The 19,548-nt window shown below is 41.9% G+C and overlaps 1 protein-coding gene across 4 annotated transcripts in view; it reads left to right on the top strand.

Annotated features, from left to right (window-relative positions):
- The window catches only part of pde4cb (phosphodiesterase 4C, cAMP-specific b), a 153,537-nt gene that overhangs the window by 19,087 nt on the left and 114,902 nt on the right, over positions 1-19,548 (top strand). For 2 of the 4 annotated variants that reach the window (XM_014149336.2, XM_045697294.1), the window contains exon 3: positions 12,910-13,112. In XM_014149336.2, the coding sequence (XP_014004811.2) occupies positions 12,910-13,112 (203 nt within the window). Of the gene's footprint in view, positions 1-12,909; positions 13,113-15,671; positions 16,291-19,548 lie in introns of those variants that run through there. The other 2 variants (XM_014149340.2, XM_014149335.2) reach the window with 1 other exon arrangement.

Genomic DNA, 19,548 nt, shown 5'->3' with positions numbered 1-19,548 from the left:
GATAGAATATGTAGTATATCTGAAGAAAACGTAAGATATAATAGAATATGTACAGCAATAGTTGAATAGGATGGCCTTAACTAGAGTACAGTAAGAAAACAACAACATTATTCAAGTGACTAGTGTTCCATGTCTATGTAAATAGGGCAGCAGGCTCTAAGCTGCATGGTTGAGTAACTGGGTGGTAGCCGGCAAGTGACAGTGACTAAGTTCGGGGCAGGGTACGTGTCAACACACAATTCATATGGTCCAGACGGCGTCAGCAGCAAGGCACTTCAGGCATGCGCATACCAGCTCGCATTACCGTTCCAGAAGCTGTTCCAGCTATCACTGAACAGTGGGATAGTTCCAGACTTATGGAAGCAGTCGCTGAATGTCCCAGTACCTAAAAACAACAGGCCAAAAGAAAATAACGACTTATGCCCTGTAGCCCTGACATCTGTACCTAATGAAATGTTTTGAAAAAATAATAAAACATTCTCTCTGGTCTCATCCCAATTAGATCCAAACCAATTGGCCTACCATGCCTCCAGGGCTGTTGTATATTGAGTTACTGGTCATTCTGAACAACATCTACGAACATTTAGAAAAGGCAAATAGCCTAGAAAAATTGTATTCATTGACTTCAGTAGCGAGTTTAACATCATCCTACCCATCTACTGGTGGATAAGCTGGTGAATTTGGATGTCAACTCTCTACTGATCACGTGGATTAATAGTTTCCTTGTGAACCGTATTCAACAAGTGAAGTTTAACTCCACCATCTCTACATCTGGAATGGTGAATACAAGAGCCCCTCAAGGTTGCGTACTTTCACCGATACTGTACACACTGTTCACAAACAATTGTCAAGCCTCTGACTCGGCCCACAAATTCTTCAAATATGCATATGACACTGTTTTGGGTTTCCTTCACCCAGACCAAGCCTCTCTTCAAGGTTTTGACAAACTTTCAACAAATAAATGTTAAGAAAACAAAAGAGATGGAAATTGATGGGGTTTTTTAAAACACAAACTGAACCGTTTTAATGTCCACCACCATATCTTACAAATGTTCTATAAATCGGCCCTGCAGAGTGTGCTGTCCTTTAGTCTGATATTCATGTTTGTAAACATGCGAGTGCAAGACCAAGTCAAACTTCAACACTTAATTAAGACGGCGGGAAGGATAACTGGTATAGATCAAGAATCAGCCACCAACCTGTGCACACAACTCATCTTCCTAAAACTTTACAGGACAGTACTCATCCCCTTCACTCAAAACTCAGTCGCAGCAGCTGGACAAAGGGAAAAATACTTATTCAAAAGAACATCAAAACAGATAGTCTGTTTGTCCGTCGAGTATACAGCATATTTCACTTTAAATGTGTAGCTATAGCACTTTTAATTAATTATATGATGTTGTTTCTGAATCTGGAGGCCGCTAGTGATTGCTATTTAACAGTCCGATGGCCTTGAGATAGAAAGTGTTTTTGAGTCTCTCGGTCCAAGCTTTGATGCACCTGTACTGACCTCCCTTTCTGGCTCCGGTGGCTTAGATCATACGGATTGCAATTTGTAAGATGTCATGTAAATATAATTTGAAATGGATTATGGACAACCACAAATTAATGCATACCATACGAAACATAACATACTAAATGGTTTATTTACGGATTTACGTACAGAATAATACGAAATGCTATGAGATCAGGTTGCAACCAGCCCAGCCAGCCAGCAGCATGCAGTCAAAAGAAAATTCTTGCTAACTTGATCAACTGTTTTAGACTATATTTTCACCAAGCAAGAGAAATAAATGTGCAATCACTCTTGAGTGACTGAAACCTCTTAGATGTAGAGTCCCCTGTTTAGGGGACCTGCATGGTGCTGGTATCGGTTCCGACCGACCGACACTTGGGACACCGTACAGTCGTGGCCAAAGGTTTTGAGAATGACACAAATATACATTTTCACAAAGTCTGCTGCCTCAGTTTGTATGATGGCAATTTGCATATACTCCAGAATGTTATGAAGAGTGATCAGGTGAATTGCAATTAATTGCAAAGTCCCTCTTTGCCATGCAAATGAACTGAATCCCCCCAAAAAATATTTCCACTGCATTTCAGCCCTGCCACAAAAGGACCAGCTGACATCATGTCAGTGATTCTCTCGTTAACACAGGTGTGAGTGTTGACGAGGACAAGGCTGAAGATCACTCTGTCATGCTGATTGAGTTCGAATAACAGACTGGAAGCTTCAAAAGGAGGGTGGTGCTTGGAATCATTGTTCTTCCTCTGTCAACCATGGTTACTGCAAGGAAACACGTGCGGTCATCATTGCTTTGCACAAAAAGGGCTTCACAGGCAAGGATATTGCTGCCAGTAAGATTGCACCTAAATCAACCATTTATCGGATCATTAAGAACTTCAAGAAGAGCGGTTCAATTGTTGTGAAGAAGGCTTCAGGGCGCCCAAGAAAGTCCAGCAAGCGCCAGGACCGTCTCCTAAAGTTGATTCAGCTGCGGGATCGGGGCACCAACAGTACAGAGCTTGCTCAGAAATGGCAGCAGGCAGGTGTGAGTGCATCTGCACGCACAGTGAGGTGAATACTTTTGGAGGATGGCCTGGTGTCAAGAAGGGCAGCAAAGAAGCCACTTCTCTCCAGGAAAAACATCAGGGACAGACTGATATTCTGTAAAAGGTACACAGGGATTGGACTGCTGAGGACTGGGGTAAAGTCATTTTCTCTGATGAATCCCCTTTCCGATTGTTTGGGTCATCCGGAAAAAAGCTTGTCCGGAGAAGACAAGGGGAGCGCTAGCATCAGTCCTGTGTCATGCCAACAGTAAAGCATCCTGAGACTATTCATGTGTGGGGTTGCTTCTCGGCCAAGGGAGTGGGCTCACTCACAATTTTGCCTAAGAACACAGCCATGAATAAAGAATCGTACCAACACATCCTCTGAGAGCAACTTCTCCCAACCATCCAGGAACAGTTTGGTGACGAACAATGCCTTTCCAGCATGATGGAGCACCTTGCCATAAGGCAAAAGTGATAGCTAAGTGGCTCGTGGAACTAAACATCGATATTTTGGGTCCATGGCCAGGAAACTCCCCAGATCTTAATCCCATTGAGAACTTGTGGTCAATCCTCAAGAGGCGGATGGACAAACAAAACCCCACAAATTCTGACACTCCAAGCATTGATTATGCAAGAATGGGCTGCCATCAGTCAGGATGTGGCCAGAAGTTAATTGACAGCATGCCAGTGCGGATTGCAGAGGTTTTGAAAAAGAAGGGTCAACACTGCAAATATTGACTCTTTGTATCAACTTCATGTAATTGTCAATAAGACTTTGACACTTATGAAATGCTTGTAGTTATACTTAAGTATTCCATAGTAACATCTGACAAAAATATCTAAAGACACTGAAGCAGCAAACTTTGTAGAAATTAATATTTGTCATTCTCAACTTTCGGCCACAACTGTACATGTGGATACGGTATGCTCCTTCTCCTGTCTTGTCATTTTAGTCCACGTGTGCTGATAAACAGTACCAAACGTACAACTCTGCCATCCACACCTGTGCGACGCTAGCCACAATAACCATTAAAATAAAATGTTATTAGTCACATGAGCCAAATACAACAAGTGTAGACCTTACAGTGAAATGCTTACTTACGAGAAACAATGCAGTTCAAATAAAAAAATATGAATAAGAAATAAAAGTAAGGCGTAAATAAAGAGCAGCAGTAAAATAACAATAGTGAGACTATATACAGGGGGGTAGCGGTACAGAGTCAATGTGTGGGGGCACCGGTTAGTTGGTAGAGTTATTAAAGTGACTGTGCATAGATAATAACAGAGTTGCAGCAGTGGTAAGTAGTCATTTGATGTAGCCATTTGATTAGATGTTCAGGAGTCTTATGGCTTGGGGGTAGAAGCTGTTTAGAAGCCTCTTGGACCTAGACTTGGCACTCCGGTACCACTTGCCGTGCGGTAGCAGAGAGAACCGAATATGATTAGGGTGGCTGGAGTCTTTGACAATTTTTAGGGCCTTCCTCTGACACCGCCTGGTATAGAGGTCCTGGATGGCAGGAAGCTTGGCCCCGGTGATGTACTGGGCCGTATGCACTACCCTCTGCTCGGCCTCCAACCACAAGGCACTACAGTTGTCATACCAGGCAGTGATGCAACCCATCAGGATGCTCTCGATGGTGCAGCTGTAGAACCTTTTGAGGACCCATGCCAAATCTTTTCAGTCTCCTGAGGGGGAATAGGTTTTGTCGTGCCCTCTTCACGACTGTCTTGATGTGCTTGGACTATGTTAGTTTGTTGGTGATGTGGACACTAAGGAACTTGAAGCACTCAACCTGCTCCACTACAGCCCCGTCGATGAGAATGGGGGCGTGCTCGGTCCTCTTTTTCCTGTAGTCCACAATCATCTCCTTTGTCTTGATCACGTTGAGGGAGAGATTGTTGTCCTAACACCACACGATTAGCCACAATAGTGGAATTTACGGGTTCACCTTAAAAATAAAAGTTCCCCATTTTGAAAGTGATTCAAACTGATACAAATATGGAATCATGTCATATTTGGAGTGGTTAATGCTGAACAAGATCAAGATGTTAACCTCTCTTGGGTAGGGGGCAGTATTTTCACGTCTGGATGAAAATCGTGCCCAAAGTAAACTGCCTGTTACTCAGGCCCAGAAGCTAGGATATGCATATAATTGGTAGATATGGATAGAAAACACTCTAAAGTTTCTAAAACTGTTAAAATTATGTCTGAGTATAACAGAACTGATATGGTAGGCGAAAACCCGAGGACAAACCATCCCCCAAAAATAATTAATTGAATAGCTATCACTTTTATTATAAGGCCAAGTCCTCCCAGATTGCAGTTCCTAGGGCTTCCACTAGAGGTCAGTTTTTAGAAAGAGTTTCAAGCTGGTTTTTGGAAAAATGAGCCAGAAATTGTAGTTTTTCTAGGTGGCTCCCATTTTGGCTGTAGTGTTTCCAAGCGCGTGGAAGAGAGCGCGTTCTTTGGTATTTTTCTCCGGTAAAGACTAACGATTTTCCGTCTTAAATTTGATCGTTTATTTACATATTAGGGTACCTAAGGTTTGATTATAAACGTTGTTTGACTTGTTTGGAAAAGTTTATTAGTAACGTTTGGGATTAATTTTGTATGCATTTTGATGGAGGGAAACTGGGTGGATTATTGACTGAAGCGCGCCAGCTAAACTGAGTTTTTATGGATATAAAGAAGGACATTATCGAACAAAAGGAACATTTGTGATGTAACTGGGACCTTTTGGAGTGCCAACAGAAGAAGATCATCAAAGGTAAGGCATTTTCTATATCGCTATTTCTGACTTTCGTGTTGCACCTGCCTGGTTGAAATATGTTTTTCATGTGTTTGTATGCAGGACGCTGTCATCAGATAATCGCATGGTATGCTTTCGCGTAAAGCCTTTTTGAAATCTGACACAGCGGCTGGACTAACAAGAAGTTAAGCTTTATTGTGATGTATTACACTTGTGATTTTATGAAAGTTAAATATTTGTAATATTGTTGTTTGAATTTCGTGCTCTGCAATTTCACCGGATGTTGGCCAGCTGGGACGTTTAAACAGCCCTTAGATGTGGTATATTGGCCATATACCGCACCCCCTCGGGCCTTTTGCTTAAATCTAATGTAATATAATTATCTTGGATAATCACCTTCCGTTGTAAAAAACAGGCCTATTATAAATGTGTATTACTGTTGCGTTGCCGTCTTTATTGCAAAAATAAATACAAGTACAAACAACTTTAAGCTACATGTTATTTTGTCAGAGGTAATGAACTGTCCATCTATCAGCACAGCAATTGATAAAACATGACCATGTTTGAAACACAAGTGGTTCTGAGCTTTATTCTATATTACACAGGTAAGCTAACAGTTACAGAAATCAGGAATGCAGACAGGCTCTATCTATCTGAGCTGCTGTGTCCAATAAACCACCACTTGTTGTTATGTGGGCACCTACTTACCAAAAAAGGTTGTTTATTATGATCCATTTTTTTCAATGACATGTTTTGCTAAAATAAAGGTTTAAGGAAATACAGGCATGCACCACATTTATTACAAGACAAAACCGCTCAATCAAGCCATATGGTATTGTAAGTATAAAAGCAAACGCTTGCATTCATTTAATTTTAAAAAAAAGTATGAAAAGGTGGCCTAATATCTTACTGTGGTGTGTGTGTGAAGTATCCAATACTTTACCTTCTATGTGGTACAAATCACATTTATTGTGCAAGCACCTCATCTAAGAGTATTAAGAAAGTTTGAGAAAGTTTGAATCATAAGCCACCTGCCTACACATAGTTTGAAGTACAATACCAACATAGCAACTGTATTAGGTCAAAGCTGTGTGCTGGAAACCCTTGGTAGAGCATGGGTGGAATAGGCATTGTGGTGCTTTGCACATGTAACACATTGTGGTGCTTGTGAATTTTCTTAATTTTTCGGGTTCAGACCAATGCCTATTCTCAGTTTTTTGTTTTGAATAAAAACCCAGTCACTCCTCATCAGTAGTGTTAATTTGAGAGGGTTGAAGTGTGCCGCTGTATTCTTGTTTACAACTGGAGAAGTACAAGAGATTATTTCTGCTTTATTTGTACTTATTATTGCCTTGAACTCATAAGGAAGGGGCGTGCAAGACAAATGTTTAAGATGGATGAAGGATAGAAGATAATTATTTTTGGTTTAATGTAATAGGACCTTCAATCTCAAGAACTCTAATTATAATAAAACAGCTATCTTGATGTTGTACAGCCAAAAGCTTTTGTCCTCCTCAGACAGGGTACTTGAACATTAAATGATTAGTCTAATTAAATATTAATTACAATAACTGGAATCCCAATCCCTCAGTACAATTTAACAGAATTGTGTATGTGTGTGCCAATTACCCATTACTTCTAATCAAATTCTATTAGGAAAGCTTTGTATTCACAACATTCTCTTTCTTTCAATAACACAACTGTTATTCATTTTAATTGCAACCAAGCTCAAATCTACCCATAACAAGAATATACTGAGTTAGAATTATCTACTCATATACAGTGCATTCGGAAAGTATTCAGACCCCTTGACTTTTTCCACATTTTGTTACGTTTACAGCCTTATTCTAAAATGGATTAAATAGTTTTTTTCCCTCATCAATCTACACACAATACCCCATAATGACAAAGCAAAAACACGTTTTTAGAAATGTTTGCAAATGTATTAACAATAAACTGAAATATTACATTTACATAAGTATTCAGACCCTTTACTCAGTACTTTGGCAGCGATTACAGCCTCGTCTTCTTGGGTATGATGTTACAAGCTTGTCACACCTGTATTTGGGCAGTTTCTCCCATTTTCTCTCTGCAGATCCTCTCAAGCTCTGTGAGGTTGGATGGGGAGTGTCACTGCACAGCTATTTTCAGGTCTCTCCAGAGATTTTCGATCAGGTTCAAGTCTGGGCTCTGGCGGGGCTACTCAAGGACATTCAGAGACTTGTCCTGAAGCCCCAGTCTGAGGTCCTGAGTGCTCTGGAGCAGGTTTTCATTAAGGATCTCTATGTACTTTGCTCCGTTCAGCTTTCCCTCGATCCTGACTAGTCTCCTAGTCCCTGTCGCTGAAAACATCCCCACAGCAGAGTTCAATCTTGGTTTTATCAGACCAGAGAATCTTGTTTCTCATGGTCTGAGAGTCTTTAGGTGCCTTTTGGCAAACTCCAAGTGGGCTGTCATGTGCCTTACTGAGGAGTGGCTCCCGTCTGGCTACTCTACCATAAAGTCCTGATTGGTGGAGTGCTGCAGAGATGGTTGTCCTTCTGGAAGGTTCTCCCATCTCCACAGAGGAACTCTGGAGCTCTGTCAGAGTGACCATCGGGTTCTTTGTCACCTCCCTGACCAAGGCCCTTCTCCCCCGATTGCTCTGTTTAGCCGGGCGGCCAGCTTTAGGTTCCAAACTTCTTCCATTTAAGAATGATGCAGGCCACTGTGTTCATGGGGACCTTCAATGCTGCAGAAATGTTTTGGTACACTTCCCCAGATCTGTCCCTCGACACAAACCTTCGGGGGCTCCCGAGTGGCGTAGCGATCTAAGGCACTGCATCTCAGTCCTAGAGACGTCACTACAGACCCTGGTTCGATTCCAGGCTGTATCACAACATGCCGTGATTGGGAGTCCCATAGGGTGACGCACAGTTGGCCCAGCGTCGTCCAGGTTAGGGTTTGGCCGGGGTAGGCCGTCATTGTAAATAAGAATTTGTTCTTAACTGACTTGCTTAGTCAAATAAAGGTTACTTTTTTAATTTTTATCCTGTCTTAGAGCTCTACGGACAATTCCTTTGACATCATGGCTTGGTTTTTGCTCAGACATGCGGTGTCAACCGTGGGACCTTTATATAGACAGGTGTGTGTGCCTTTCCAAATCATGTCCAATCAATTGAATTTACACAGGTGGACTCCAATCAAGTTGTAGAAACATCTTAAGGATGATCAATGGAAACAGGATGCAGTTGAGCTCAGTTTCGAGTCTCATAGCGAAATGTCTTATTACTTATGGAAATACGTTTTTTATTTTTGGTAATTATTTTAAAAACATTATACAAACCTGTTTCACTTTTTCATTATGGGGTAGTATGTGTAGATTGATAAGGAATGTGTTTTATTTAATCCATTTAAGAATAAGGCTGTAATGTAACAAAATGTGGGGTCTGAATACTTTCCGAAGGCACTGTATCTACTCATTTTGCCACCACAATACCCAGGCTCAAAATAATCCCAGGTAGAACTATATCCAGACCAATCCTCAGGAGCAAATAGAAATTGAATAGTACACTCTGGCAGACCACTTCACTTCAGTCAAATCCAGTAACCTGGGAACTGTCTAGTCACTTGGGTTTCACAAGAGATTCTGAAGCTCACAACTTGTTCGGTATTGTAAACTGGCGATACCCACTCGACGGAATGTAAAGAGGATTGGAAATCAATCTCTCTGCGTGACACAGGACTTCCTTACTCTGAGCTCTACTATACTGTGGTGCGCTGGCTGGCAATATGAAAAAACCGGGACAGCAATCTGAAACAACATCTATGGTAATATGAAAAAACATGAACGACAATATGAAACGTGGATGTCAATATGAAACAACATGGACAGCAATATGAAACAGCCAGGCCTGGATGATGGCCACAAAGCAAAAACACAGACATCCTCAATTGCGTATTTAGCTTCTGACCCGCCAGTGTCTTAGTGTGGAACATTCAACAGACTGCTTTATATGTTGCCTAAGAGTGCAACATAATGAAACTATGTCTGACTGCTTGTTTTTGTAGCTTTTTTCCAACCTATTTTGTTGAGCCATTAAAATGCAGTTAGTCGATATTACAGAACTGATCTATTGCACATTAGGTAACATTTGCTTCTAAATGGGTACACTACAAACTCACACAGATGGCAGGCCACTGGTGTAAACCACAAGGCAGCAATCAATACTTTTCAGGCTGCTCAATTCTCACTCCTTAGGGTGCGTTCGTAAATTCACTTTGGAGTGCCAGAGAGCGCTCAGAGTGTGCTCTGGACATTCGGAAATTCAGAGCGTTGTCAGATTGTCCGTTCGTAAATTCATAGCGCTTCGCTCTCGGAGCGTTCAGAGGGCACACACCTCACAACGGCAGTCAGGCACCCAAGCTAACTGGCAAAAGTTATCTAGCTTGCTAGTTACTTCCACACATAAATGAGAGAACACCTCTCTGACCATTTTTCTTGCCCTAGCAGAGCTGGTTAGGCTGTTTTCATGTTATCCAGAGCGTTGGTAACTGTGCTGCTGGCAACTTAATTGAATTACCCTTTTTTGCCGACATTTACTGACACTGGCCATAGTCAATGTTCAGTGTTGAGCTTTCGTAAATTCATCAGTTATTCTGCGCTGTGGCACACTCAGACGAGAGTGCTCTGAAATCTGAGTAGATAGCCAGAGGGAATTTACGAACACACCCTTAGAACACAAGGAGACCATGGTTTGGGTTGGTGGCTTGGTGCACTCAATAACATTTAGAAAATAGATGTCTGGAGCTGAGTCCACTTTGTCAATCTGGTAATTGTGTTTTTGGCAGTTGGTTTTTGTGTGAGGCTTTTTGTAGTGAACTTATTTCACCCATTCCAAATGGTCTGACATTGTTTTCGAACATGTATACACAGTTACATATTACAGTCACTGGTTCCTGTTGAGGTGATACCTTGAACCCTTGCAGTTATTGCCCTGTTGTGAGAATCCATTCTAACTGCTCAGCGACTGAATGTCATCATACTATTTGTCAAAACTACACTGAACAGAAATATAAACGCAACATGCAACAATTTGAAAGATTTTACTGAGTTCAAGTTCATATAAGGAAATCAGCAAATTCATTAGGCCCTAATCTATGGATTTCACATGACTGGGAATACAGATATACATCTGTTGGTCACAGATACCTTAAAAAAAGGTAGGGACGTGGATCAGAAAACCAGTCAGTATCTAGTGTGACCACCATTTGCCTCATGCAGTGTGACTTCTCCTTCACATAGAGTTGATCAGGCGGTTGATTGTGGCCTGTGGAATATTGTCCCGCTTAGGGCTGTGGCGGTCACGAAATTTCGTTAGCCGGTGATTGTCAAGCAAATAACTTTCGGTCTCACAGTAATTTACCGTTAATTAACAAACAATTTAAGCAGCTCCTGGCTTCCACACACAGCCTACAAGCCACTGATGCAGACCTTTGGAACATCTACATTTAAAAAGTCTAATAAATTAATGTAATATAGTCTACACCTTCACAATAAATCCATTGTTTATTTTAGATGGGTCTAAAGATTTTTAATACATTGTAAGGCTGAATGATGAGACTCTATTGATGATTTTTTTTAATTTGCTTGAAAGTCATGAGCTCGGCATTGTTTTTTTGTGCAGGCTGTACACAATTCATCAGTCACTCATTCACAATTTGACAAGCACTTGATATGCCTTGAATTTGACGGCGGCATCCCCTTTGTGGCCGTAATGCACCTTCAAAAAATCCTTGCCTTTTGCGGCCAGTGGCCGTTATTTGGCCACTTTTTTTAGTTGTGATACAAACCTTACTAAAACATATAGGCCTATGGGCTAGGCTACATGAGTTGTGCAACAATGATTTAGAAAAAGTTGCCCAAAAAAAGGCATTGTCTCTTGCCTTACGCTGGGCATCATTTACAAGTGATAATATATTATTCACAAGTGATAGGCTAATATTGTCACCCGTCAGAATATTCTTGATTTAATCATATATGTAATATATGTGACATTTGTTTTGATTTAGAATGGGCCATTATGATTTAGAATGGACTATTATTGCACCTGTATCGGGGCAGGGGGAAAAATACCTGTCATCTATGTACTTAAATAGCGAATGGAGAACTGCTTTTCCCTTTTTTCATGCCAGCCAGGTAGGCTATACTCCTGTTGTAAAGAGAAGCAATGTGCTTAATATTAGGAAAGTAAATGTAGTATGCCTGCCTATAGAAAGCTGATGGGATCCTCTTTTTAATAGAGGCCATCAATATGTTTTGTCATGCAATCGCATAGCCTATAGGAATGTTGTGCAACATCAGCTCATGGGCTCTCATGAAGTGTTTGATTTAGATTTTCGATTACATTTGCATTGATGTCAGAGTGATTAGAGGGATAAGAGAGTGCTGAGTACCAGGCAGTTAGCAAGTTTGGTAGGCCATCAACAGCATCAGAGCTTGGAGAAGCCTAATTACCGTGACTAAATGGTCACGTGAAATTTGACTGCCTTCATGACTCGTGTTCGCCAGTGTGGCGGTAATACAGTCACCGCAACAGCCGTAGTCCCACTGCTCTTCAATGGCTGCAAGAAGTTGTTGGATGTAGGCGGGAACTGGAACATGTTGTCGTACATGTCGATCCAGAGCATCCCAAATGTCTGAGTATGCAGACCATGGAAGAAGCCACAGTGGGGGACTCGGTTCACAATGTTGACATCAGCAAACCGCTCGCCCACACGACGCCCTCTACCTAGTACAGTTGAAACCCGGGATTCATCCGTGAAGAGCACTCTTCTCCAGTGTGCCAGTGGCCATCAAAGGTGAGCATTTTCCCCCTGAAGTGAGTTACGACACTGAACTGCAGTCAGGTCAAGACCCTGGTGAGGACGATGAGCACACAGATGAGCGTCCCTGAGATGGTTTCTGACAATTTGTGAATAAATTGTTTGGTTGTGGAAACCCACAGTTTCATCAGCTGTCCAGGTGGCTGGTCTTAGACGATCCCGCAGGTGAAGAAGCCGGATCTGGAGTTCTTGGGCTGGCATGGTTACACGTGGTCAGCGGTTGTGAGGGCAGTTGGATGTATTGCCAAATTCTCTAAAAGGACGTTGGGGGCGGTTTATGGTAGGGAAATGGACATAAAATGATCTGGCAACAGCTCTGGTGCACATTTCTGCAGTCAGTATGCCAATTTGGAAGCTCCCTCAACTTGAGACATCTGTGGCATTGTTTTGTGTGACAAAACTGCACATTTTAGAGTGGCCTTTTATTGTCCCCAGCACAAGGTGCCCCTGTGTAATGATCATGCTGTTTAATCAGTGTCTTGATATGCCACACCTGTCAGATGGCTGTATTATCTTGGCAAAGGTGAAATGCTCACTAACAGGGATGTAAACAAATTTGTCCACAGAATTTGAGATAAATATGCTTTTTGTGCATATGGAATATTTCTGGGATCTTTTATTTCAGCTCATGGGACCAAAACTTTACATCTTGTGTTTTTTATATTTTTGTTCAGTGTATATATAATTAATTGATCATAATACCTGTCCTCTGATTAGTAGCGTTTTGTTTCTTCCACAGAGTCGGCGGGACTCTCTCCCCCTGGCCAACCCCAGCTATGCATTGCGTCGGCGTTTCTCAGGGACGGTGTTGCTGCCCCCACTGTCCCGGCGCCACTCCACCTACGCCCAGGACAACCGCAGGCTTCTACACCTGGAAGCTCTCTATAGGAAGGCCCTGGCTGGCGTAGAGGCCACGAGCCTGGAGACCATCGACGACTGCAAGTCAGTGGAGCAGCTTGTTAATCTTTCAACTATCTCTCTCTAATGCTCTCTCTCACTTTGTTTTTTTGTCTAATTTCCTGTCAACACTCGCTCTCAAGTGAGCTGCCTCTCTTTATTTCCCACTCTGTCCCTCGAGTACTCACAATCTCTCGTTTCTCTCCCTCTTTTTCTCCCCTCCATGTGCTCAACAAGCCATGAGAGGTCCACAGTGTGATTCATTGAGAAGGCTACTGTGTGATATTGATGTCTTATGCTGGGGTTTGAATTCACTCCACACTTCAGGAAAATATTATGTAATCTCAGGACAGACTGTCAACTGACTTTCTGTCAAATTGCACCTGTGACATTTGGTTTTCGAATCCATCTATTCTTGCAGCCAAGCCTGAGGGAGCAGAGACTGAATAACTTTTGTGGATGTGTGTGGGTGTGGCCAGTGTCTGTTTATCCCCAGATGTCTGTGTGTTTATGCACTCACTCACACAGCGTCTTCCCATCACGCCTGCCTGCCCCTACTTCTCTAAGTACGTGCTCATCGACCTTCATGTTCTTGGCTGCGCTTAATCTCTCTGAATCCCGTATCTCTCTAGGCCCAGAGGGGGTTAAGAAAAGCCTTCTGTCTGACGGCTGCTACCTAACTCACTCTCTCCCACCCTCGGGTCAATGGAGGTCACTGCTTTAGTGTGTCTGTGTTCGTGTATCCACATTTCGTTTTGGCCGGGCGCTACATCTAGCCTCTCCACCCACACACTGTGTCTGTGCTTGAGCTGATGGCTCTACAGTCTGCTTCTCGGCATCACAGAGGCCAGACGGCAGGAAAAGATGCAGGATTCTGTATGGCGGGCTGTTTTCGAAATGACGGGTAATTATTGGAATGGTGGGAAGAGAGTCTTGGATGGTTGTCTCCCTCTCCATGTCCATTTATGTCTCATGTCGTTCTCTCTCTTTCTCCCTTTCTCTGTTTACGTCTTTGACATTTTTCTTTCTTCCTCTCTGTGTTCTCTTTTTTTTTTTTGTCTGACTGCAACTGAATTGGCTAAAATTGGAGATGATAGTAGTCACAAACTACAGTTGGGTCTCCTGCTACTGTCTTCCCTTCCACTGGCATACTTATGTTCAGCTCATAGTTCTGAAAACAGTCTGGACAACCCCTCTCTCTCTCCCGGTCTCCCTCTCCTACTCTCGATGTTTGCAATGCCAGGAAAAGGGCACAGTGACATGCACATAACTAGAGATAAAGGTACAGAAAAGGATTCCTCTGTAATTCATTTCAAAACGTTGTGCAATTATTCATGTCTTTTGGGTACAGGATGCATTCGAAAGTCTATTACTGTCCAAGAACTATTACTTTCAAAGGTCTATTACTGTCAAAGGTCTATTACTGTTGAAGAACTATTACTGGATGTCAGGGCTATGGGGAGTGTTATTGCCTTTTATGGTTGAGCATTACAACATGCAGGTAACTGCCAAAATAATGGAAACACTTCAGTAAATGAGGGATACAAAGTATATTGAAAGCAGGTGCTTCCACATGGGTGTGGTTCCTGAGTTAATTAAACAATTAACATCCCATCATGCTTAGGGTCATGTATAAAAATGCTGGGCAGGCCATTGTTTTGGCTACCGTGGTTAATCCCCCATAGGATGACAATGCCCCCATCCACAGGGCACGAGTGGTCACTGTATGACCATGAAAACGATGTAAACCATTTTACATTTACATTTAAGTCATTTAGCAGACGCTCTTATCCAGAGCGACTTACAAATTGGTGGATTCACCTTATGATATCCATATGCCATGGCCGTCTCAGTCACCAGATCTCAACCAAATTGAACACTTATGGGAGATTCTGGAGCAGCGCCTGAGACAGCGTTGTCCACTACCATCAGCAAATCACCAAATTATGGAATTCGATAGGTTTCCAGACACTTGTAGAATCTATGCCAAGGTGCACTGAAGCTGTTCTGGTTTGTGGTGGCCCAATGCCCTATTAAGACACATTATGTTGGTGTTTCCTTTATTTTGGCAGTTACCCACAGGCCAACATTAGTTTCAGGATTTCATGAAATTAAAGAGAACAAACTGCAAGTGCAGTTGTATTGTAGCGATATTGGAGGGAAATTAAAGTTCAATAAAAGCTGTTTATTATTTAAACAATTTACTATACTAATAAAGAAGCACCTTTTTAAATATAAATATGTTATTACATTTACCTTGCACTCCTTGAGTGGCTGAATATATTTTGTAGTTACTTTGAAATTATCAATATGGAGGTGATATTTTCGATTGGAGAGTTGGGCTGACTCATTTACCAGTAGCCGACATACAATTTGGTCACAGAAAATTTGAAAGTGTCCAAAGTTTATAACAGAAATAAATCAATGTTTTGTTTCACAGAGGGATTAGTAATTTCCTGAATTCCCAGTCAATGTTGCTTACTCGGAAATGTGATGAATAGCCTACCTCGCGTCAGTCCCAACGGTTGGCTGGACTGCTTTATAAAACGCGCGCAGATGAGAGCACAACAACACCCGCAGGGGAGTGAGAGTTCACCTACCTATAGATGCTCCTCTCTCTCCGACATGTTTTCGTTTGAAGAGCTTTCAGAAATTGACAAAAACGTTGTTTTATTCTGTCTTGCTATAAACTCATACCTTGAAAGTGCGCGCGAGGATTTACACAAATGTTTGCGGACGATGAATCTCTATGGATGAAAGGCAGCAAAAGAAGAAAGGATCAAATTAATAGTTTCATATCATATTTTAAGAGTTGATATCATTCGTTTGTGGCTGTACTATTCACTGGGGTTGTGTCGATATTGATGCAGAAGAACTTTCCATTTCGATTGTGAGGAAGCGTTTCCTCGTTTCAGCACCTCGGCTAGTGGACAGCACGCTCTGCCACCGCCAACAGCGCGCACATAATAAGTTTATATCGAAGAGGTAGCCTCCTGATGTTGGAGGGAACAACCGAACATATGGAGTGTACAGGTCTAAGTAGAGAAGGTGCTGGTTCCGCCAAGGCACCCAAACACTTGTGGCGACAACCAAGAACTCACATCCGAATCAAGCAACGTTTTCACTCCGATACAGAGCGGTACCTGACTCGCAACAGAACTATGGAGAAGCTGCGCCCTGGGCTGAAAAAAACACGACTGTCGTTGCCATCCTTATATAAACGGTAATTGTAATGCATCATTATTAGTTGTTTTAATTAGCCTACTTGCTCACCTTTATAGATCTCCTTTTGTTAATACCTTTTAGTCACTTCCAAAGTTGACAATGTGAACAGAGGGATGAAAGTGCTCAATTGCAAAGCAGTGTTTCAACAAACAACTCCACTTAAGAATGTCAATATTGTCCCCACACTCCATTTTGTGAGAAGTAAAGTCAGGGTGCACTGATTTAGCCCTTGACACAGAAAGGTATTGAGCTCATGCTGATTGAAGTGTGTGCATAATTCCAGGAACCATTGATCTCTTTGTGTTTCAAGGGTTCTCTCCATCCATCTTGTCTGTCTGTCCGGAGATCAATGGTAGGCTATTTACATTTTCACAATGGGCTGAGACCAAGGGGAAAAAATGAAAAAATACTTGGTAGTATGCAGCCTTTCTATTTTTATTACTTAAATTTACACACAACACACACACACACACACACCAGTCTGGGTTGCTGAGCATTTCCCCTGGAAAGACAGTGTGACAATGATAGGAGAGGTTTGGCCTAATAAAAGTGAGAGGATATTGTGAAGGGACCTTCCCCATCTCTGAGATCATCTCAGTCTGCAGTCTAAGGTTGATCCTGAGGGAAATGTTTCCTGTTGTTTTTCATTAATGGTCTAGATATTGCGCTTATCAGCGTGAGAGGGTGTTGTGTTGTGGCTGAATCCATCAATCTTCTTCAGGCTAAAATCATATGGTCACTTTAAGATCAGAAAATCATTCAAATCATTAATCGTCCTCATCCTCAACTGACATCAGATTGAAGTGACCTCTTCAACCCATTCAGCTGTGATTTCCTGTGACCTTTTATGACCCTTGCTGTCTGGGCCGGCAACATTTTGTTCTGGGGTCAGTTATGGTTCATGACCGGGGCCTGCTATTATAGCATCACAGTGTTCACATCTCATTTCACCTCAGTAAAGAGAGGTTATCCACTCTGGAGGCTCACCACCATGAAAGCTGTCTACTGACTGCCGCTGACTGTTGGGCATTGATGATGATGATATGGTAATGACATCACAGCAGGCTTCAGGTTGGAGTAGAGAAGTGACTCACTTCCTGCATTCTACCTCCCCGACGCCTTATATGTATGAACGAATGCGTCTTTCCTCTAATGCATCTCTCCTCTAATTGTCCCATGACATTTTATCCTACACTGATGACTCAGTTTGCATGGCCAAGGTAGAGAGAGGTAAATGTGGCTGTGGTGTGAGGGATGCTGTTGACTTTGCTGATGAATACTGCCTTGTGTGTTGTGGTAGGTGTGGGTGTGTTATGGTCTTTCATCACTCTTAGTAATGGGAACGGTCTATAGAATAGTATTTTGTTGAAGCTCTTTCCAATCAAAGACAGATAAACAGGCTTTGGGGAGCAGTTAAAAAGTACTGAGTGGCTGCGGGTCCGACTTCTTCTCTGGACCCCTCTCCCTGACATCAAAAGGTCCTGAAGCTTCTGTGCATGTACTTTATGCACAGCCTCTGCTCTACTGTATATCTGCTTAAAAAGGGGTACTACTCTGCCAGAGATCAGGCTTGCAGATTCTGTGCCCCTTTTTTAAATCCCTGCGAATGACACACTTTTATATTAAAAAAAGTAGGATTTTAATTAGCTATCTTGTTTCATTCTTGTTCCTCCTATGTTTCTTTGTTAGTACTTTTTTTTAGGATGTGAAGCACTTTGTTAGTTGTATTGAAAACAAATTATTACTACTCGTTCGGCTGCTCACAGAACAGGCTACTCAGGCGAATGGTGCTCCTTTAATAAAGTTAGATCAAAGCTGAATCAATGTCTGTAAGATCACATAATGATGGTATTCTACATAACAGAACCCAATATAATAGCATAGTGTAACATTACTGTAAGACAAAGAACACCTCATTTCTTATGAGATTTTAGGATGATTGTGCGAGTGGTTGCATTTTCTCTCATGTGGCCAAAACTCAACAGCTCGCGCCACTATGCAAAATATGTGCTTTGATTTGAAAGTAAACACAGGTATGCTACAGTTTAACACAATCTAAAATGATCTCACTGTAGGCTACAACGTTCAAAACAACACTGTGGGCTACTTTGAAAAAACACAGTGTAACTCAAATGGTTGGCATGCAGATTCTGCATGGACGTAACTCTGGTAAAACTTGAAGAATTATCATTCACACTTGACATTGGGAAATAAAAAGGGGTTGGTGACCACAAAAGTTGTGCGTAAAGGATAAAGAAATCCATGCGCAGAACGTGATTTGGATCTTCGGGTCTTCAGCTCTGGGTAAAAGAGATCTGGGGGGTCGAAGACTGGGCGGTTACCTATGAATCAACAGCCTTTGCCTAAAACAATAATGTTCTTTCTGCGCATTGTGAAAGCGTATCACTTTCATTTTGTTTCAAGTTTTGAACATGATATTGCTAAGGACATTTATCAAACATGCTTTCTTATAGTGCAACAACAATTATGTTTTTGACTTTTTTACGGTTCTGATTGGATAAGGCCCTAAGTACGGTGTTTGTTAGATGATTGAGTCGTGTTGATAAAATGACCAAAATCCTCAATCTTCCTGAATATAGCCCACCTCCTGCTGTCTATCCAAGCCGTTTGCTGGTGTCTCCATGCCGTTCACATGGTGGCCGTTAGGTAACAGAGCCTTTAATTAAGCCCGGTGTTAGTGCTGCTGCCTCCCTCTCACTGTTCCCCAGCTGGGCTGTGATGTCATCAATTATTGTGCTTCTGGGAAGAGTGACCCATATGTCTCAGTGGTCCAGATAGCTGCTGTTTTACTTGGACGCTCTGTTTAAAAAAAAAAAAAGAAGACTTTTACCACTGGCACTGGAAGGATTAGCCATCGAATGGATGATGCTGCCATGGCACCCATATGTTTTCGAGGTATAATAATATCAAGCCCAGGCATTAAAACTACAGGGTTTAATGATGTAAACAGCCAATGTTAACATTGAGCATAGAACATGTTTTAGCATGCAACATTTATAGTGTTCTATTCATGGATGAGAAAAGCTTATGAGTGCTATGAGGTTCGGATTAGTTGCTTGAAAAGTAATATATTATATTACAGCTGTCATGCCATTATTCCAAACAGTCTTTCTCCGCTCGATCGAGAACTAAATGAGGAAACAAGTGGAGATCGGATAATGAAACGCACCTGGTAGTGATATGATTCTGAAAGTATTGTTTGACAAAGTAGCTGTAATAATAATATTGTCCAATT

This window comes from Salmo salar, chromosome ssa16, assembly GCF_905237065.1.
Source record: "Salmo salar chromosome ssa16, Ssal_v3.1, whole genome shotgun sequence".
Classification (NCBI taxonomy): domain Eukaryota; kingdom Metazoa; phylum Chordata; class Actinopteri; order Salmoniformes; family Salmonidae; genus Salmo; species Salmo salar.
The sequence above is the reverse complement of the archived record's forward strand: the minus strand, read 5'-3'. Positions and strand labels throughout refer to the sequence as shown.